At 31.0% G+C, this 23205-nt stretch overlaps 1 protein-coding gene across 1 annotated transcript in view; it reads right to left on the bottom strand.

The window, feature by feature from the left end:
• Positions 1–6083: 6083 nt before the first annotated feature.
• The window catches only part of LOC129220153 (lachesin-like), a 428258-nt gene continuing 411136 nt past the window's right edge, over positions 6084–23205 (bottom strand). Inside the window, exons 5-10 of the mRNA XM_054854546.1 lie at positions 22713–22841; positions 21726–22016; positions 15842–15910; positions 11139–11213; positions 7766–7867; positions 6084–6211 (exon numbers count right to left, since the gene is read on the bottom strand). Coding sequence (XP_054710521.1) covers positions 6084–6211; positions 7766–7867; positions 11139–11213; positions 15842–15910; positions 21726–22016; positions 22713–22841 — 794 coding nt within the window. The remainder of the gene's footprint in view (positions 6212–7765; positions 7868–11138; positions 11214–15841; positions 15911–21725; positions 22017–22712; positions 22842–23205) is intronic.

Below are 23205 nucleotides of genomic sequence, written 5' to 3'. Positions count from 1 at the left end.
TTAGATGGTTTCTTTTGCGATATTTTTAAATGTGTCAATGACTTTTCAGACTCCCTGATTTTTTGGTTACCTAGTTGTAATAATCATCCGATAATTTTATGCTGATAATAATTAAAATAAAAATTCGATTTTTTTTTTTTTTTTGAGGTCAAAATTTTCACCGCAAAAGGAATTTTATGGTACTTGAAAATTGCTCGTTAGAGTGTTAAATTTCTCTCTTTTTTAAAACTTTAATTTTATATTTTTTTGCATGTTGGCAAAAAATGCCAGCTGTTGAAAATTTTATATGGTTTACGATTGTCCACATTACGTATTTGCCATGTTTGAAGGACATACGTCTATGTTGTTGTTGTTGTCGTGTCCAAAGAAGTGCAGAGTGCGAAAGCTTTAAATGGTTCCAAAAGTCTTAAAGACAAGATCCGGTAATTCTGGAGGCCGATGACTGTAAAGGATTTCATGTGGTGGTGCTCCAAGTTGGAGGAGGGAGCGAATAATGGCCTGGCAATTAAAGACATGGTCCGGGGTTAGTTATGAATAGGGGCAGTGCATGCAGATGGGATAGGATTTAATATTATTTGGTAGAATCTTCATGCCCTTGAAATGTCCAGTACGTAGCCTAGCTATTGTAGAAGAGAAGTTTCTTGGGCAATGGAGGTCAGGGATTGTTGCCTTGCTGAAAAACTGATTATAGATCCTTCGCCTGGCTACAGCATTAACGTCTATCACAACCAGTTTTAGGTAACATAAAGCAGGATCACTTCAATTATTAGTATTTTGTACATTAAACTCCTACATACTATTGGGGTCCGAAATATAAACTAAACTTTATCTTTGAAAGTCAAATATGCAAATGTATCTTATAACAGGACAGCTTACCTGAGTATTATGTTCCTGCTACTATTACATAGTGAATTACGGTTGTTTCAGAAAGTAAAAAGAATCATAATTATGATAAATGCATTAACAAATATTCGACGCCCAACGATGTATTTTTATTTTGTAGTGTTGAAACAAAATTGATTTGTTAAATTGATGATTGGCAGGGATGAACGCACCATTGTGCACAGAGGTGATATACATTAAGCGTTCAAAAAAGGAAAAAAAAATCTGTAGTAAAAAATTCAACATTTTTTTAAAAGATTTTCTCTCAAAATGTGTTCAAGTTTTATTTCTCCAGTAAAAATAAAAAAATAATAATTTCACAGTTTTAGATCGACTTCCATAGAATGTGGTGAAAACGAATCAAGTATATTTAATTTATTTAATGGTTAACTTCACTTTAACTTAATTTAGCGATTTGAAAATTGTATGAAAAAAAAAAACTTTGAGTGCTTATAAAAAAAGCACTAAAGAAAAATTGAAATAAAAGTAATAAACCCACATTACAAATATGATCTAGTAATATAAAGATCTAGATCTAGTAACATAAAGATCTTTACTAATATCTCCAATCAGTTGAGGCAGCGAGAAGCAACGGTATGTAATTGGCCATTTTCAAGTTTTGAGTACAACACATTTAAAGTTCTGGTCCTTCGTAGGCTTTCATTATTTTTTTCTAAATCAAGCTGCATAACAGAACCTACCAGGTCTACTAATATTTTTTCCTACCCAAGACAGAGAAGAGGTTTAGCTACCAGGTGTACTGATAATTTCTAAATTTTTAATTTTTCCACTTACATGCATCCCTTCGCTTTGTAGTGGTGTCAGAAGTGGGATATTGACCGCATACTCGGTTTTTGCTAAATCACTGTTTAATACATGAAATTACATGTTTACTCTTCCAGTGACAATCTTCCTCTGACTGCTTGTGCAGATTCTCAGTTAGCCTTGTGGGATTTCAAGTGGTTTCACAATTGGGGTTTCCATAATTGCGCAATAGATATTTTTCCTTTTGCATGTACTGATTTAAGGAATTTATGTGTTTCCCACAACTTCTCACTGCCTCATTTTCAATCGAACGCGAACTTTTTAACTTTGAGAGATATATGTTTCTTCGCACTACATACTGTAGATTAAATGAAAATAAAACAACGAAAATATTTCAAATACTCTCACAAGTTTTATTTCATTATGACACTTTCACATCATCCGTAGACAAATACACGGGTATAAGTCTTCAGCACAAGAGTCACTTGGAGGAATCTGCTGTAGAATGTCAAAGCATTTGTTACCAATTATCAGAATCATAGCGTAATTGTAATGACTGTTCACAGATTGGGATACTTTTCAGTAATATTTCTTTCTGCATAGAAAATATCTGGTTTAAAACTTCGAAATAACATTAAATATCGCTATAAAAGTGTTAGCATTGGTTTCATGGAGTTATGGAAAACACTATGCCATTCTCTATCGTTTTCTTATGATGCAAAACTGAACATTCTTGTCCTGTTTAACTAACTTTTTCAAAGATAATCATTTCGCAACTTTGAAACAAAAGCAATCTTGCTAAGCAGTACTTTTAATGCATATTTCCTTCTCTTTTGTATTCGTTTTCTTGTGACAGTTACATCACGACTGGTAGCAAATGATTTTGTAATATAATTTTAACATCATTTTCTAGTAATTTTTCACTTGGGTTAAAATTTAAAAAAATGAGTAAACTATAAAAATTATTTATTAAATAAACCAATCGTCTCGAATGGTAAACATAATTTTATTTTCTTTAAAAAATAAATATTATTAACTTATCCACGTTTGTTAGCAATTGGTTTAATATAGGTATTCTTGTTTATTAAAAACGTTAAGTCAGAACTAGTTTTCATGTGCGGCCTCATTTTTTGGATATTTATTGCAAAAGTAACTGAAAAGAATATCATGGATATATTTTGATTATTATTTCATAAACTTGCGGCAGAATATATTAACAGTTTTTGCTTTTTTTGTCTCTCATACTGGTGTTTTTAAACGATTAAAAGTACTTGTACAGTGAAACTTCAAAATTTTCTTGAATTTTATCTTTTAACATTCGAAACATAAAAATTCACTAAACAAAGTAAAACCTTTGCATCAATACATGCATATTCCGCTTTACAAAATGTATTCAATTCGTTTTCTTCTTTTTATTAAGTATATTGAAATGTATTTTGAAAATGAACGATATGTGTTCAAAATTTTACGCTTTATGAAGCATATTATTCCTTTTTTTTTAACTATTCGAAATAATGCTCATATACATAAAACTTGCACTTCTCATTTGCTTATACAAACCTGAAAGAAGGATTTCACCGAAGTATAAAAAAATTAAAAAAATAAATACATAAATGTTCATAATTTTATTCGTTGTAAAATAATAAAAATAAATAAATATATTTGTATATACATACATAAAACTCATAAAGAAATTTTAATCGAAAGGAAAAAAAATATATATATCACATGTAAAATGAAGAAACATTGTGGTGGAAGAAGATGTATAAAATATATAACAATGATCAATAACGATTTTTTAAACTAGACCTAAATAGAAAGGGTAAGCGATTTCAAACGTATCCCAATCTTTCCATTCTGATTTTGACGAAAAATGGAATATGATGTTGGGCATTTACAAAATGCCAGACTAAGAGCAAATACATCAACATGACATCACCTTCATTAGACAAAACTAATAAAACTTGGAATGTTAAATTTTCTCATGCGTTCTTAATGAAATGTACAAGATTTTTGTTCTATAACAGTGGTAGCCAATCAGATCAAAGATTTCGAATAATCTATTGAAGAAATAATTACAAGACATTCTGAAGTATTTTGACAGTCCTTCATATTAAGTGATTACTTAAAGTTTACCTAATGAAATTTTCTTACATACCAAATACATACTTATTTGAAATATGCCCCTTTTTTTTCAAAATAGTTAACATAACTGAAATAGATTCGAGATGTTAGGATCCCCAAATGAAACTTTAAAAAATATATAGCTTTTGTTTTCTAAAATGTAAAATTTCAATATTCAAAAAGTGAAAATGTACTGATTTACTTTTAACACTATTGCAGAACACTCCTGTATTATTAAATAGTTGTTTTCTTTTTTTTTTTTGTATTATCAAATCTTGACGTGAACGAATTTACTGCCTACAGCCTGGTTAAAGTTTCTAAACCAGTATTTTTTCAATTTAAAATCAAGTAAGTTACGATTTCTAACATTTTATAGTTTCAAAAAGTGCGTTTCAACAATTAATTCTTTTTTTTTTTTGGCAAGGCATATGGGTGTAGTCATAATTGATTTAAGTGCGAAAGACAAATTCGTTTGACTTTTCCTTTTCTGTTTCAAAACGTTCACACAATGTCTGTATTGCTGCTGATATTTATAAATTTACTTTAAATAATATAGTAAAAAGTGTTCAAAATGTTACAAATATTTTGTAATGAAACATCTAAATCAGTACAATTTACAGTATGATTCAGATAGCAAAAATTATTTTGATTTAATTTAGTAGTAATACTTACTTATTAAACGTATTTTAGAAATAAATACCAGTTACACTTAATGCATTTTATGTCCCAAAAATATTTCATTTTTTTTTCTTTTTCATTTTAAGGCATATGTTTTAGTGTACAAGTTATGAGTTCATTTCAGCATAGTTAAAATGTTGAAAAATTGTCCCAAATAACACTTTGATATGCTGTGCGAACATAAAATTGGACTAGATCATGAGAATCGGGGAATGTGGGCAAAGTGAAGTAGCGGAAAAAAGTGAAATGATGAAATAGTTACTCTGTTTTTAGCGACAAATTTCTGGTAATATTTCGAGTACACTTTGTGTTCTTTTTCAGTGAGGGAAAAATTATCTCTGAAAATAAAATAATATAATGCATATAAGGAATATTTAACTAAAGATTTTTGTATTTTAATATTTTGTTGTACGTCGAAACTCGTTTTTGTTATTATCAAAACCTAAACATTTTTTTTTTTATTTCAAATATTTTGAATCCAATAACATTCGGTGCAGTTATTTTTTTATTTAATATTAAGATTTTGTTTTTTCAATATTTCGTGCAATTAATGGAAAACGTGCGAGACAAAATGGAGGGGGCAAAATAACATTGTTCATTTCTTTAACTAATTCAGTTGTTTATTAAAGCACTTCCGCACTTATTTGTAAATTAATTAACTTACATTCCTTCATTTAATAATTCACGTAGTTAGCCATTTATTTACTATTTTATTTAATCGTTTATTTTTCTCATGCATCAATAGGCTAATTTATTTAATTATCATATTTTATTAATAATAAAATATTTTTACTTCTCAAATAGAAAATGTTTTATTAGAAAATATTTTATTTTTCACTTTCTTTACGAGATAAAAAAAGTGAAGAATTTCCAATTTATTTTGAAGGTACAAACGTACTGCCGGAAATAAAAAACTAATGTTTCAATTCCAATTTTACTTATTTCAATTTTGCTAATTAGTCTTTATGTACTGTAATTTTCTAAACAAATGTTCATCCTGACGAATGTACGTTATTTTAACTATTTTAATTTACCCCACATTCCCCTACTTATAAGCCAAAAATATAGGCATTTTGATTATAAAGCTGATTGAGGATTTATTTAAGGAAAAAATACATTATAATTTCCACTCTAGAAACTGCTGCATTCTATTGGTTAAATACTTTTAAGTATCTTTTATGTTATGTTGTCTTTAGCATCGCCTATTTTAATCACATTTACTAACATATTTTATTGATACCGCGTTCTCTATTTTTCTATTCAAAACTTTGCAACAGATTTGCCACCACTGAAAATAAGACTTCACGTATGTACACGAGTCAAAACCTCAATATGCTTATATGTGTATATATGCATGTATACTCATACTGATTGAAATACAAGAGGAAAAGAGCAATGAAATCAGTAGATATATACACATATAAAATGCGTCACTGAAACTTGTATTTCCCACTACGGCGTAGTCTCTTGTGGGTCACTAAATTATACTTCAATAATGAGCGTGAAAGTGTTCCATTTTATACAGAATATTTTTTTGTTGAAGTTTACATTTTGCTTTGTCAGCACCAAATGTCAAAATCAGAAATTCGTAAATTTGCAGTTTTGTCCCAGGCATTGTTCATCCTGACCTTTCTTCAAAGAATCAGTAGACACACGATGGAACTAGCAAAGGCCAGGAGCAGTATTCTTTGGCATTTTGTGAAACTAACAGCATTTGATATACTGTTATTAATACGTCTTCTGCTCTCTTTTCTTTCCGTCCCTGTAACATGAAAAACCGTAATATTTAGATAATGATTCACAATATAAGTAACAGTATAGAAAGCACGTTTATTACTTCAGCTAACATTTGTCTGTGAATCTTTTGTTTATTTTACCGACGCGTAGCGTTATTTCAAAGTTTGTGAGCATTATCTACAGCAGAAAATCCTAAATTTGATCAACTAATAACGCGATTGCAAAAAAAAAAAAAAAAAGAGCATTTATTTTAAAATAAAAACTATCATTATTTAAACTTTGTCACATGCAATATGTCTAATTATAGAAAATCAAATTCCTTGCAATTACTTAAATATGTTTATTTGCATTTATATTTTGCGCCAAAGATATGAGGAAATGGAAATAAAATTTCGCGTTTTGAAGATTTGTCCCTATCATTTAATTTTTTGTATACAAACCACTACTTTGTTTTACAATTACCTTAAACATATTTTAAATCTCAGAAATAAAAAGCTGTCTATTCATTGAGCTTTACTACAGTTTTTTCTTTCTTTTTGTTGTTGAAATTGCTGTGCCACATTTTTTGTTTTCCTTAAGAATGATTTGATTTTGTGTTCTATTTTTGTAAAGAACTTGCAGCAATTTTAGCCTTCCTTGGCTTTTTCTCTGTGCTTTCATTTTTAGCCCTTTTTATACCTACCCTACTCTTGTACAGAAAAAAAAATGTATCCCAATATTTTTCCCAGAAATATTTTTTTTAATTTTAAATTCAAAAGTTAGATGATATAAATATACTTGATATAGAAAGTCAAAAAACATTAATTTCCTTTCGATAGAGGTTTTTGAACTAAACTCAATTTTGAAAAATTATGGATTGGATTACATTGATGGATTACATTGAGTGAATATGACACAAATCATGATTATTTCGTAAAACTATAAATATTTAACCTTAACTAAATGCATTTCTTTTCTTAACAGATAAATTTAAAACAATAAAACTTCCTTTTGAAATGCAAAAAATTGAGATTTTTAAAAATTTAGTTTCAGACAATGATGATATGTTTAATAACATTTGAATTTGCAATAAAACTAAATTTTAATTGAAATATTTTGTTAGAGATTCTACAACAAAATAAATAAATAAGACATAACGTAAAGAAATGAATGCATAGTTATGACAACTCAAAAGAGAGACAGAGATATAGAGATGTACTTGAGGCACCTACAATAAATCGGTCGTGACTACAATCACTTGAGGCGGCGAAAATTTGCCTAAAAAGAAAGGTACCTCCAAGAAAGAATGTGAAACAAGAACCTTGAACAAAAACTAGTATTTCAAAGATAATTAAAATGAAGACTTCGGTTGAAGATAAAGCTTTACAAACGGCGAACCTTTAGGCTATCAAGTTTATAATTATCGAATCTTTAATTTTCTTGTAGAAACATTCTTTTTTTTAAAGAAATATTTGCTTGATTTCGACTTATTTATCGTTCATTCTTCCCTATGTATGTAATTTTAGCATTAAAAAAGGGGTCAACGTATTTCTTGTTGCTTTTAATTCTTTATCTCTTTGTACAATGAGAAAGCTCTTGCCTTGCTCTCTGTATTCATGGTCAGAAGCGGCGGCAGCTGCAATTCCTCCGAGGGTACTTTCTTTTTCCAAAAGCTCAGTGGACAGTTCTGCTTTTCTAGCAGCTGAAATGTGACAGCAAAATGTTATCAATTTATAAAAACATGTAAAATCAATTAATGAAACGATATGAGGCAGAGAGAAGCAAAGCGATGTAAGTGCCAATATTAAAAATGCGTACGTATATAGTTTAAATGGTAGGAAAACCTCTGTTCTGTTTCAGGTGAAGAGATGGTACTTAAAGCTCTGGTAGGTGCTTCTATACAGCGCAATTTAGAAAACTTTCAATGTCTGTCCTTTGTGGAATTTGAACTTTGCTTGCGTTTTATTCGAAACTTTAAAAAGTTCAATAACAATCTTTTGCTTCTCTCTGCCTCACTTTGTCTCTGCATTTCACATGCTTCTCTTTATTTAAAAACAATTAAAAGTTTGTAAAATTAAAAAATATATAAAAAAATCATTCAAATTTTACATTGTTTGCATGTTGTTTAGCTGTGTTTTTATCGTCTCTTCGATTTTTTGACTGTGCTAAGTTGAAGTAATGTTTTCGAATGTATTTTATAGAGGATTATAAAGAGCAATTAGGAAAAATAGCAGCTGAGTTTGATAAAAGTTGAACCATGTTTACTTTTGAAGTCGCAACCAGAATATTTCACACGATTTGACACGCCTGAAAAAGTCCCAACTATGGAAGAATCAGCATTTAAAAAAAACTAGTTAACGTGCTGCTGAAATAGTATAAAAAAGACGATAAAAAAAGTTTTCCGAGGAAAAAATACTATGCTAAATTACTCTTCATGTTTCGAGAAAGCGATACGAAACAAACAATTAAACTAATAGTTCAGTGAAGCGGAAACACTGCTTGACTGTTTTTTGCTATACGTTAGTGTGCAGTGGAAAATTTAAAGAATTTCAAAAGCTTACTGAGGCGTTAAATGTTTTTTACCATTTAATAGGCAGAATTTACTTAGCTTCACTCATTAAAGGGCGAAAAATTAGGCATTGATAACTGTAAACAAACGTATACGATAAAGATAGATAAAAATATATATATTTCCAATCGATTGAATATGCTGCCAAAAGTTTCTTTTGTTTAACTTATTCAATAAAATTTTAAATTATAATGGCAAATGGTTTGAACGGATGATAATATTTGTTTTACACTAACATTTCAAATGAAGTTATTCTGAATTCTTGGATTAAACTTTTTACTGCCAGTACTTTTATAATGAAATAAATACATTTACATTCTAAAGTAATTCTGCAACCAATTTAGATGATTTATGTTCTGCTTTGAGGGTGCCACGGCGAGAAATATATTTATTTTGCATTCGTAAAAAAAGAGTAGAGAAATTTCTGTTTGCAAGGAGCTGACTACGAATGAAGTCCCCTTCCCCCCTTGACAAGGGGGGGGGAATTAATGACAAGAAGGACATCAAGCCTTTTTTTTTTTTTGATGTGACATGTGGTAATAGGAAGAGAGGGTTGGTGAAGTGTGAAACTTTGTGACAAAGGGGAGAAGGATCAAAAATTTTGAAAAGTGCATTATTCAGTTAATTCCCTAAACCGCAAACAAATCACAAACAGGATTTTTTAAAAGAAAATTGCTCCATTATTGCGACGTCCAGTGTTTTTGAATGGACAATTTTTAATGTAGCAAGTAGAATTTATTCACTTTACTGTTTAAAATTTTATATTTATAATGGCAGAGGTCAAGGCAACTAACTCAATACTATTAAACTTTTAAAAAGAAATGCAGTTCATCCAGAAGTTTTACGTATAATCTGAAAATTGCAGCATCATTTCATTCGGGAAGATTTAATCGGGAAGATTCGCTTTAAGGTGGGATTCACGAAATAGTAACAGTTTGTGACAAGGGAGAGGAAAGAAATGAAAAGAGAAACGTTCAATGGGGAGAATGTGACAAGAAGCCTTTTTTTAATAGGAACGTTGTGAAAAAAAGTGCGACATGTGACTAAAGGAAGATGGGGTATGAAGAAGTGCGAAACTTTGTGACAAAGGGGGGGGGGTCGAAAATGTTGAAAAATGTGACATCAGTTATGCACCGCCCTTAACCATAAACAAATCACAAAGATGACTTTTTTTTAAAAAAAATGAACTAATGTTGCGCCGTCCAGTGTTTTTGAATGAACAGTTGCCACGAATAGAGTTCGTTCATTTGTTACTTGAAAATTTATATTTCTAATGACGAAGAAGCAACTTACTTAATAATAGTATACGTTTTATAAGTAATATTGTTCCATACAGAAGTTTTACGTATAAACTGAGTTTTTATGCTTCATTTCATGCAGGAATATTTCGAAAATTGGATAACTGGCGATTTTTATCCATTGGCGTCAAATTTGTTGCTTCCAATGCCAAGGTGGAAAATGTTTTTCCTTTGAATGCGTAATCAAAGAATAGAAAAATATCTATTTAAATAGGGTTATGACAAAGCAACATGGTATCCAAAATAAAATTGTTCAAGCCAAGAATTTGACGACCACACAAATTTCTCAATGGGGTTGTTTCCTTCAGTCAAAAGTACTACTTTTAGTCACTGAAATTGATAGAATAAAGCAAAAAAAAAAAAAAAAAAAAAAGTGGAGAAAGAAAAACTTTTATTTTCACAACAGTTACTTTTTATTATTATTTTTTTTAATCCGATTCTGGAAATAAGGCGCTATCTTTATGACGTTACAAGTGATGTACTTTGGCGCGCTGATCCATTGCCGCGCTATTTTTCTTACGCTTTGCTGTTATCCGCGTTTCCAGGTTATGATAATTTACGATGTGCGCTAATGACATCAGTGAATTTCATTTCATCGCTTTTGATGCAATGTGCATAAAAAATTAATTTCAATCTGCGCACCGATTAAAATAATTGTTTTTTTTTTTCAAATTATTTAAAAAATCGCTAAAACCCATGTTTTTAAGCATGCTCTTTCAATAATAAAACTTTTAAAATTTCAGAAACGACTCCATTACTGAAATATCTCCTTTCATCCATTTATTTTGAGATTCAGACAAAAAGTAAAATTGGAATGAATTATTGTGTATACATGTAAAAATTGTACGTTTTTTTTCGAGATACAGTAAACATGAGTAAGAGTAGAAATAAAAATGTTGGAAATAGTTAAATTCATTCAAGTTTTCTCAAATATTCATTTATGAATGTGGTTGAATTTCGACCACTGGGCGAACACTAGTTATAATAAATAAGTTTAATTTTCTCGACGAAAAATGAAAAGTTATTTGAGTGTTTTTGTTTCCTAACAACATGACGCATTATGAAGCAGACATTTATTTATTCATCGTTAATGGCTGTTGACTTACATTCCGTGTCATCCTTGATTAAAGAATTCTGCCATGTTCCTAAAAGCATCTTTTCGCTGGTAGTGTGTTGTGTTCCTATGAGAAAAATGATTTTTATTGAAATAAGCAAATGCATGTACATAGCGTAGCATTTTCAGTTCAATATGGGTATGTATATAAATAAATATATGTATAAAAAAAGACAAAGTATTTTATAAAATACTAACAGAAAGCAAATAAAATACAGTTTTAAATAATGGGTGTTTTTTTAGAGGTATAGAACTTTAAGTCGGGAACACTGTTTGATCTGTGGGCCATTTTGATAGTTGTCACTTGTTTTGTGTTTAGTTTAGTTTGCCATTTCATCATGAATAGACAACAGGACGGTGCAACATGTCACACAGCGCGTGTCAAAATTGAAAGAAACTTTCAGTGAACAAATAATTTCGCTTAATGGACCCGTGAATTGGCCTGCAAGATCATCTGATTTAACTACGCTGGACTATTTTTGTGGGGCTTTGTGAAGTCTTAGGTCTACAACGATAAACCACAGACGATTGACGCCTTGGACGATAACATTCACCACACATCACTCACATTGCTGCAAAAAGTGATAGAAAATTGGACTTCCCGATTAGACTTTCTCCAAGCCAGTCGAAGTGGCCACATACCAGAAACCACATTCAAATGAAAATGACAAAGAATCATCTTTCGAATAAAGCCAAATTCATGGTGATTTATATCATTTAACGGTGTTTTATTTGAACCTAAATTTATATACCTCTAAAAAAACCATCCTTTAGGTAAAATAATCAAAAAGAAATTGTCCTACATTCAGTATTAGGTTTGTTTTGCTAATTTCTCTTTCAGGGTAGGGTTGGTGGAAGGAAGTGGGTAAGAGTGGGTCACTTCCCTAAAACTGAAATGTGCATATTGCTTTTATAAATTTCACTGTTCATGTCACATCTCATCACAATGATTTGTTTTGCATACATTTCGGGTTTAAAGAACATTTTCTAGGTCATAAAACTTATGTCAAATTTTTTTTCAGCAAGATACTTTTTTAGGAAATTCAAGCAGCACTTTACAAAGAAGTGTTTCCAGGTTAAAATCTAAATTTCATGCTGCAATAGGTATTTTGACACAAAACATCTCTACATAGCATAAAATGAAGTCTCCAAAAAGCATCTGTTTGTTTGAATGCGCAAAACTCGAGAATTACCCAGTCGATTTCGCTGAAAATTTCAGAGTATCTTTCTCTCGGAACCGGAAAAGTTTGCAGAATAGTTCAAAAAAATTCGTTAAATAGTTCTCTTTTTACTCCAATTTAGGCCCAATTTTCATATAGATTCTCGAATATGGAGGTTAAAAATTACTTGTTATTAAAAAGAGTCTAAAACGAGGGGTCCCTTTTACAACGCTTATTCTCCCTAAAAGGGGTAAGTGGGCTCCTTCACTATGTTGTAGATGGGTCTCATTAAAATGATGACTATTTACGAAGGAAATGAAACTTTGATGAAAAAAATATTTTTATAAAATACGAGACAATCATGAAGAACTAGAAGAAATAATAGTTCAACTGCAAACGCTGGTGACTATGTGTTTGTAAAATTTGCATCAACGACAACTGTAAAATATTTTCAGTTCTAAAATTGAGGGTGAGCACGCAAATTTAAAAACAAAATACTAAACTTACAGGAAAGAATAGACATAGCGAGACTTTTTATTATACTAATACAGATGAGGTTGAAATTTTCTCTAAGGATGAAGTTATAATAATTCCTCCGTAGAATACGTTAAATAGACGCTACCATTTAGTGGTTCCAATTTATTTTCCAACTTATACTGTTGGCTATATTAACAAAAAATATCAAGCAACTGTATTTTGTATTTGTTTTTTTCCAACTGTTTTATGTGTAAAAAAGAAACATTACCTAATGGGTAAATCGCACTCTTGGCTTTCTTATGAGGTTTTCCATCTCCACTCAGTCACTTTCCTATGCCGGGCTAATGAGTGCTAATAAGCACGAAACTGCAGTCCTCGGCTGGAAATGACTGAGCTGGCGGTGTATTTCACGTATTACCTATTGGCTTTCAATCTGGTTCACGGATGTCACTGTTTTGATATATAATTTTCCAACCAACACCTTAAATGTCAGGAGATATTTTATAAAAAGATGCATGTGCAAACACATTTCAAGCTAAAAATTTACATAATTTATCAAGTAAGACCTAGTTACCCCATTTTTAGATATGCTAGCTTTCAATTTAAATGAAAGGTGAGTGATCCGCTTACGTTTTCGTATAGAGTAAGTGGGACACTCGTATGATTGTATTTTAATAAAATATAATAGCATAAGTATTCAAATTAATACTTAAACAAATATCTATCCTTTTTTACTTCTTTTTACAAAGAAGGAAAAATCGTATTCGAAAAAAAAACACTCAAAAATCAGCCTTGATTTCCACTTTTCTCGCCCACAAATTAATATTGAGTTTTTCTTTTCCAACCCGACCACGCGTGGATATATGCCTAAGAACGTAGAGACACCCGAAGTATCCATTTTGACCATCCCCGAGTTAATTACAACGAATTTTCTCGTGACGTCTGTATGTACGTATGTATGTGCGTATGTGTGTATATATGTCGCATAACTCAGGAATGGAATGTCCTAGAAAGTTGAAATTTGCTACGTAGACTCCTAGTGAGACCTCGTTGTGCACCTTCTCTTTTGGTTGCATTCGGATGATCCTTAGGGAGTCTTACACCTTTTTGGGTAAAATCATTGTTAATTTCGATGCAAACTCAAGTGGTGTTATAATTTGGCGACACTTGGCTATATATCGCCAGTCTTTTGGTCGCTAAGTTTTGTCACCAACTTGGCGACAAATTTGGCATTTTTTTTGAAATCTGGTTCCAATTTGGCCATATTTAGAGAGTTAACCATTAAATCACATAAACAAACTTGGGGTGAAAGTATTTAAAGTATTTCTTTGCTTACTCCGAGGCACTATTATCATTAAATTGGAGTAAAAGTGAGTCAGGTGATGCACAAATCAGCTCGCTTTTTATTAATAAAGGCAAAAATTAAAAATCGATAAGTTTCAATATTTTTGCTCCAAAACGCTTGTAGAAGGCTTGCAAACAAACTTCTAAAAACGGATACCACTTACCCCAACACCTGTACGAGAAATATTGTACCTCGTTTGGCATTACTTCATAATATTTTGGACACCTGCTAGGTATAAAATATAGCAATTGCATTTACAAATATTACGTTTAAAATTTCTAACAATTTTTTTACTCACCAATTAAACACATTATATAAAGCACAACTGGTTTTCAACTTTAAAAATGTCCAGACAAAATCAAAGTTCTCAGTAGTAGATTTTTAACTCTTCTAAAATGCAGCGCATGGAAAAAAACTTTGACTAGATAGGTAAGTGGCTCCATTATTAATTGCTTGATTAGATCACAGAGGAATGTTCTACTAAAACGATTTTAAAGCCAAATATGATAATAAGAGCACTCGCCAAAACCATCAAACAATACGATAACATTGGTAGGTAACATTCAAAAGGAAAAACGACACACAATTAAAACTTTAAAAAGTGAGATGGTTTTCTTTAAAAAGTTACTGAAATTACTGCCAAATTAAGAACCACTTCGACAAAACTTATAGGAAAATAAAAATAATCTCCGTTTGTAAAAAAAGACTTTCATTTGTAACTTATTTAAAAATAAAGTCTTAAAAGAGTTCCTGGAGCATCAAATGTATTACAAAAGAATATGTTTCTATTATTTGCAATTGATATCCTTTTAAGGTATTTTTTGTGAGAGTTCAATGAAAGTATAACTTTTGATTCAAGTTGAATTACTTTAAATTATTTCTTTTATGAAAAGTAACAACTTGGACATTTTTGCATCAGGTGGGCTACACGTCAATCTTGATAATATCTATTAAATCTAGACTGTAATCTCTTTTGCAGCAAATAATCAAACCATTTAAATAATAAAAGTGTGGTAACGTGACCTTTTTTAAAACAAATTTTGAAATAGGCAATATTGTAAAATCGCAAACTGCAGATGTAATGCAAACACTTTCTTCGAGATTAAAATGAAAAATTCCGAGAACATCTTCATTATAAAAAATGAAAACGTGTTTAACTTCCACCTGCTAAGTAGTAGTCATAGTAAACTTTTTTGCAATGTTTTTTGAAGTTTGAACTAGCATTGCTATTTTTTTGTTTTACTACGCTAATGTAGTTGTAATGATAACTTAACAATACTCATTATGTTTTTATATTTGTCTTTTTTGGGCTCATAAATATGAGTACGAATTAAGAAAAAGAGTTTCTTAAATTTATCTTTCAACATGGTATTTTTTTAGTTATGTTAAAAAATAAGAATAAATTGATGCATTTAATCACAAATTTTTACCGAAGTAAAAATAAGTAGTAAAGTTGTAGTAAATAAGTTGAGCGAAAAAATTGTGCAATTTGTCGTTAATATGTAACGCTTTAAAAGGAGTTGTATTAGTTCTAACTTTTGTCAAGTCTAGTTAATTTTCGCTTAAACTATTGAACAAATGCGTCTTGTTCATTATGCTGAATTCGTAACGTTTGCAATTACTCACTCAACTGAAGTCGCAGACCTATAGCAAGAGCAAGAAAGTTCTTTAATTTTAAGCTTTCAAATTTATACAGAAAAATTGTGTGCTTACCCTCTGTTTTGCTGGTTTTGCTTGTGTATTGTGGGGCTGGAGAAGATGTTGTTGTTGGACGAGGAATTTCTGAAAAAAGAGATACGTGATAGGTTTAGTATAAATTAGTAGCTTTAAAAAAGTAAGAATGCAGTGTAGTTAAACTTTTGATATTCCTTTCATAGAAACAAAGTTGAACATATGCCGCGCCTATTATCTGCAGAATCCTTATAAACGTGCCTGGTCATGTACTTGATCCTATCATATATATTGATACCTGGTCATATACATTACCTAGTTTATATATAAAGAAAACGGAGTTAGCTGTTACATGGGGTAAGTTGTTACATTCTAATTTAAAACTAACCGCCAGTAGAAATTGGCTTTCCTCGCACTAGATGTTAGCACTCACCCATCATTCCCTGACGGTCACTGGAGTGCTTGCAGTCAGATAGCAGGAAGAGTGCTCAAGAAAAACAGTTTTTTGAGTCTGGAAGTAATTTTTCTTTTCGCTTTTACTTTTCTATTTGTGACGAAGCCGTTGCAGATAACGAATTGATTTCTATACCACGTAAAAGCCTACAATTTCAGGTAAGTGCTAATATATATATATACATATATAAGTTTTGTACAACGATATAATACCAGTAATATATGCCAAAATTTGAAGTGGCGTCATATGGGGCAAGTTGCTACAGTTTTGATGGTGTTAGTTGTTACTATCATTCAGAATGAAATCATTACAAATAGCACCAGCATATGGGCTGACTTATGGATCAAGGATCTAATCCCGATATCTCAAACCAGTCAGAGTTCCTCCATGGGACACATGCAGGTCGGTGTGACTACCGAGAGAGAACCCTGCCCAAACAATAATTCTACCATCTCTATAACTGTGCCTTTCAACATTGTTGGATTGATGATATCTAGTGCGCTGTTCCGTCCAGATCAGTAGATGCCCTGCACTCTCCAATGTAAATCTGGACTCGTCTATGAGCAGTACAGAAGCCCATTGCTGCTGGGTCTAGTAAACATGTTCTCTTGGCCAGCAAAAGCGGATTTTTCGTTGTGGTCCGTTGAACGGAACACACACAACTGGTCATCTTGCATAAGAGACCTGCGTTTTGAAGACGATTTCGCACCGTAGTAGCAGATATTTTTCTTCCTGATGCTACAAAATGGTCTGCAACAAGCTGCGGCACAGTTATGGTTCTTCTCCTTCGGGCCGAAAGAACTAAAAATGGTCTTCTACAGGTGTTGTAGCTCGTTGTTGGCCTGGACAAGGTCTTCTTAGCACAGAATCTTTGGATTGTTATTGATCCCAAAGTCGCTAAACAACACTACGAGACTTTGAGATATTTAGCGCATCAGTCTGAGACAATCCTATTTCCATCCCTCCAACTGCTCACCACTTTAACGAATCGAGCTAACGGCGTCTCAGACATTTTCTGAACTCTATTTACTATTGTCACCGAAACTGCACACAGCAGTTGAAAATCAACACAACTTACACGTAAAAGTAGCTTGATATTTGCAAATTTTTTATTCCTTATAAAGATATGTTATTTTCTATTAAAAAAAATATGGCAGATCTTGTTTTTTTTTCTCATAAATGGTTTTAAATATCGTTATTATTATTCATGCAAACTATGCACTTTAATGTTACTGCCATTTTTTTTAAAGGTGAGCTTTGAAAAACATGTTGTACCTTAAATTTTTGAGGCCAGTGTAGTTTAGCGTAAAAAAAAAAAAATATTGAAGAAATGTGTAACAACTAACCCTGGTCTCCCCTACTTAATCACGAAAACCTGAGTATCTTTTTCCTTTCATGTCATTTGGTGTTTGCTGGGTTTGAGTTTCATTGACTCATTCATAATTTCTAAAAAAATTTTGTTTTCGGAATTTAGTTCACCCTTTAGTAGTAATCTCTGTATTTTAGGCACATGGCATTTACATTCAATATTGTTTTTTTTCGGGGTGAGGGGGGGGATTTGATTTTATTTTGAGTTATTTTCCTGTTTACGAGTTTTAATCCTATTTTTATCCTTTTTCTTTAGTATGTGTGCATACATACCCAAATAATCGTAATATCTCATTTTTTTCATACATATCACACTAGAGAACAGTGATTTTACTTACATATTCTTGCTTTTGTCTAAGTATCAATACTTGAGTCTAGAGGACAATATATATATATATATATATATATATATATATATATATATATATATATATATATATATATTGGTAATCAATAATTGCAACGTTGCATAAAAAAAATAACTTTTTTGCGTTTCTGAGGAACATAAAATTATTTTGTATTCCTTACTGAAAATATATTATTTTCCCTGGTTTGAAATATGAATGAAAACTTTTTTCATTAAATATAAATAATATTTGGAGGAATACTTCATTTCATTTTTTAAAACATTTATATCTGTCAGTTTCAAAGTACTAGGGCTTCTGTAAAATGCGCTGTCCTGTGAAAAGTCACAGTATTCTCTCATTTTCACATTCACGTAAAGTGTAGCCAAAAAAAAATTAAAAAAAAGACTGAAAAAGAGGAGAAAAACTCAGAAAACTTTTAAAATCAGCCATGCTTTATATTATTCTAAAATCAGCTCAAAAATCTAGTTTACCAGAAAAATGGTTAAAATTGGTCATAATTCAAGTCACCAATTTCTCAAGCATGTCCCCAACTCAACTCATCAGTTTCGTATCAAACAATATTTTGCCGCTTTCAAGAGCATGATTTCAATCCAACTTCTTTATCTCTCGAGTTTTCTTCCAAACCTATCAACTTACCTTTAAAAAATTTAAACATAACGCAGGGCAGAATAAATAATTCATCTCCTAATCCATCTCATGTAGTAAAATAAAATTGAATCTTCTCTCTGTGAAGACTTTAGATGATGACTTCCGTCAGATTTCCGTTTTCTATCTCTTTTTGCGGGACACAAATCGAGATTATTACTTTTGAAAAGGTGTATATTTCGCGAAAAGGGGGAAACTTCTCATATTTATCTACCGCCGTTCGGGTTTCACTAAACCCTGTAGCACGGAAAGTCGTATATACGGATTCCGTATCAATCATTTTTGGCTGGACTAATGTCGTGTTTCGGTATTCAAGTGATTTATCAAACCTTCTGGCTGCGTTTAAGCTGCTGTCAGATGTGATGAATGGAAAGGGTTGGAAATAAAACAATTACGGGGTTTGCGGTATTAAAGGACACTTGTTGAAAATAGCCAAACATAGAAGTAAATGGTAGGGTTTTTGAACAAAAAATCATGTCATTTTGAGTTCCCAAAGGATTATGCTGTTGGAATTTTCAAAAAACAATGAGTATTTTCAGAATATCTGTCAGGGCAATACGCACACATACCATCTCTCTCTCTCTCTCTCTCTCTATGTATATATATATATATATATATATATATATATATATATATATATATATATATATATATATATATATATATATATATATATATATATATATATATATATATATATACATCCTAAATACTTCAACAAAACAATCATAGCACTCATCAAGACGTACACAAAATGTAATGGGACAGTCGCAAATGCAGTTTGAATTTGCATTTATTGATCTGTTTATCCTATGCTGGAAAATTTGCATATGTGATTTTTTTTTATTACAGATATTTTTTTTCCGTTTTCCTTCCCACGTTTGATACTGTGTTAAGTAGGAAGAAAACCAGCTTCGTGCTACTGGCCAATTTTTTTAGTAAAGAAACATGAGAAATTTCGATGAGTTATTGCTTTTGCTTTTTTTTACCATTTAAACATTTTTTTTTCGACACTTTTTCCATCGCATCGTTTGTTCATCTGAATGAGTATCAGTATTTCTTTAAACGTGTTGACGCATTTCCAATACACCATGAATATGATATATTTTGAAATCAGAATTTATTTTGTAATTATTTATTTATTACTCACCTCTCTTTGTGTTTTAATGCTGTTTTAATAAACATTTGCCTCCATCCGCGAGGAAATAAACATTTTAAATAAGTTCAATATATGTTATTGCATAATCTGTAGTGCTAGTATTTATCTTACAAGATTTATATAAGCTACACATTTTTTTTTTCAAGACAAGTGAAACATATTATTTGAACAACAGAAACACAAAAACTCGTTTTTTTTTAAACATTTTCCTTTTTGTAGTTGTGTTTTGGTTCTTAGAAAACATTAAACAAAATAAAATAAGTTTAAAATTAGGGGAAGGTTGCCGTCAATGAACAACATAACTGTTTCCGTTTTTTTTTTAGAAAGGAAATCCAACTCAAATTTCACGTTAATTATAGGAACAATTTCCCGGTATATTTCTCTTTTAATAATAATTTTCACTTCCATGATAAACATACACAATAAAGGATGAAAATTAAAAATAAGTATTTTAGCATGTGGTCTATTCATGACTACCGGTTGCTATAAATGGACCATTGAGTTTCCATTGATGTACCACATTCTCAAATTAAAAAATCAATGCGTAACTTACAAATACTTATATAAGGTGGTCAATAAATACTATAAATAACAATAAGTTATAAAAAAATAGATTCATTTTCTAAAAAGTATTATTTTCGTATAAGAGGAACAAAAAAAAAAAAAGACCTAGCACTCACACATCACACAGCTGTTGTCATCACACCTCGTTCACCACTTGATATCTTTCCAACCTTTGTAACACTGTTCTTTTCAACTTCTTTTGAACTGTTGAGAATTTTGTTAAATTTTTGTCTTTATTAAATCTGTGGGATATGTTATTTTTTTCAGCCTCTTGAAAGGCCTATTCCCCCAATTTTAGGAAGTATTTCCAAAATCTTCTTCTTTAGTTTCAATATATGATTCACTAATCATATTCCTATTTCGGAGGGCTTATCTCTTAATTTTTAATAAGTGACTAAGGTAACAACGAACCGGTTTGTATCTTCCATGCGGCTGTTTAAAGTTGCTTTTAGGACTATATTGTCGGCAGACTTCGTTAAGGTCCATAGCACCATTTCTGTAAGCTACCGTAGCTCGTTACATGCTCTTAGTTGTCCACTGACCATATTATTTTCCTTTTTTTTTTTTGCATTTTTTTGGAACAGCAAAAGTATTTGAAACTGTATATTATGTGTTAAATTTTTAAGCATTTAAAAAAATAACTTGAAATTATAATAAAGTATAAAAGTTCTCAAGAATTACTGAGAAAATATTTTTCATTGTCATATTAATTTTAAAACAATTGAGAAATTTTCAAAGGTAGTTGAGCTGAAGTTACAGCAATATTTGAGATTATCCATGAAAAAAACACTTTGTCAGGTGGTGGTGAATATTCTTATAGGTGTTACTGCTGTGACGAATCATGATAAAACATGAAAATTGGGGAATTGTACATGAAAAGGCACTCTTTTAAGTCAATGTTCACATTTAGATGATTAGTGATATTCAAAGCATGTTATAACTAAATAACAATCTCAATAATTAGTAAGATAATGGTAGAAATCCTTTCTGGCCGATTAACAATATTATTAAATAATTTTAGCTACTTTACGACTTTGCAGTATAGTGTTTTCAGACAAAGGAAGGTACTAAAACTGATTACGCGTCTGCACAGACTCTGATACGGCAAATATCTTCGCGGTCTAGTCATGGAATCGGTTCATTGACGGCAACCTTCCCCGATACTAAAAATCTAAATGCCTTTTTGAGCAATATTGAAAATAAAACCCTCCTTGATTAACTACACATATTAAAATCGCAGTGTTTTTTTTTTCTAGATTAAGTAATCAAAAACCAAAATTAAATTTTTTCTTAAGCATTTTTTTTCAAATAATTTTTGCAACGGTTTAAACAATTGAAAAGAAAATGTAAACATCAAAAATTCCTTACCATATAGTTTTATAGTCCCCTCTGTTTCACCCAATGAGTTCTTCGCAACGCAAGTATAAGCGCCGTAATCTTCAGGTTTCAGACTTTTGATCCTTAAGTGCATTTTACTTTTGTAGCTGCCCGAATCCAGCAACATACTGTCGTATTTGGAGTTAGACAAAATCATAATTCCGCCTTCTCTTGTCCAGTAAGTGACAGATTTTGGATGACTTTCCAAGCCGCAGTCCAGTAGGACGTCTGTGTCCAAAGGCGCTCCAACAAGTTGATTAGGTATCCAAATCATAGGAGCAACTATTTGCAAAAGAATACAAACAAAACCTTTATGTATTTGAAAAAGCTTACATTTAAAATAAATATTAATTTTATCATAGACATTGCATATTTTAATTTTATGGATAAAATTAAAAAAATGAATTTAACTTTATGGATAGTTAAACCGCCCGTCCTACCATGACGGGCGACTTTCTAGTCAAAATATAAACAAACAGGCAATTGCTTCATTTAAATAGAGAAGAGTAGAGGCAAATTTCACCCGTCATACCTTAACGGGCGACTTTCTAGTATGTGTATGATACTGAAATAAATATAGTTATTTTTAAGGTATAGTTCCTCTATTTTGAAGATTCTCAGGTACGTCTAAAAAGGGTTGAAAATAATCTGTTCAAAAAACATTTGATTGACACGCAAAAATACTCATATTTTTAACAGTAATAAAATCAATTAATCATATGAGGCAGTGAGAAGCAAAGGGATGTAAGTGGTAAAATTAAAAATTTGGAGATAACCAGTTCAAATGGTAGGAGAACCTCGCCTCTTTTCTTGGGGCAAGTAGCTCTGATAGGTGCTGCGCTATGGTATGATTTGAAAAAACTTTTCAATAAAAGGCTGCCTAGGATGCTATCTTCAAACTCGTTTTACTCTTGAAAATGTCCACTTACATCCCTTTGTTTCTCACTGTCTCATATAACTGTATAAAAGTTTACTTACAATTAACGTTGAGCATTATGCGCTTGCTTACTGATGGTTGCACTCCATTGGATGCAATGCACAGGTAGGCTCCCATATGGAGACGGCTTACTTTAGTAATATTTAAGTACTCGCCATTCATTCCTTGACCTAAAAATAAAGTCAATGATTTTTAAATGCTCAAAATTACTTCAGATTAATGAAATGCAAGTAATGTAATCGTAAATGTAAACAAATTTTGTTTACTGCCGTAAACTAATATTTCAATAACAATGTTACTTCTTAGAAGTAATTGCTTGGATTTTGTGAAGTAAAAATGAAATTGTATTAGGCCAAAGGCTCTTGCCCGTATGACCAACATCGACCGAAATCATTTAAAATATCTTTAGGCCAGTAAAACAATGAAATTAAAAGTAATCTTTAATTAAGTAATAATTATTTGATGTAAAACTATACCTAGTTCACTGTCTAAATTATTTAGGCATTATTTCGGTGTTCTTCGAAATGTTGGGGA

Source organism: Uloborus diversus, chromosome 1 (assembly GCF_026930045.1).
Source record: "Uloborus diversus isolate 005 chromosome 1, Udiv.v.3.1, whole genome shotgun sequence".
Taxonomy (NCBI): domain Eukaryota; kingdom Metazoa; phylum Arthropoda; class Arachnida; order Araneae; family Uloboridae; genus Uloborus; species Uloborus diversus.
The sequence above is the reverse complement of the archived record's forward strand: the minus strand, read 5'-3'. Positions and strand labels throughout refer to the sequence as shown.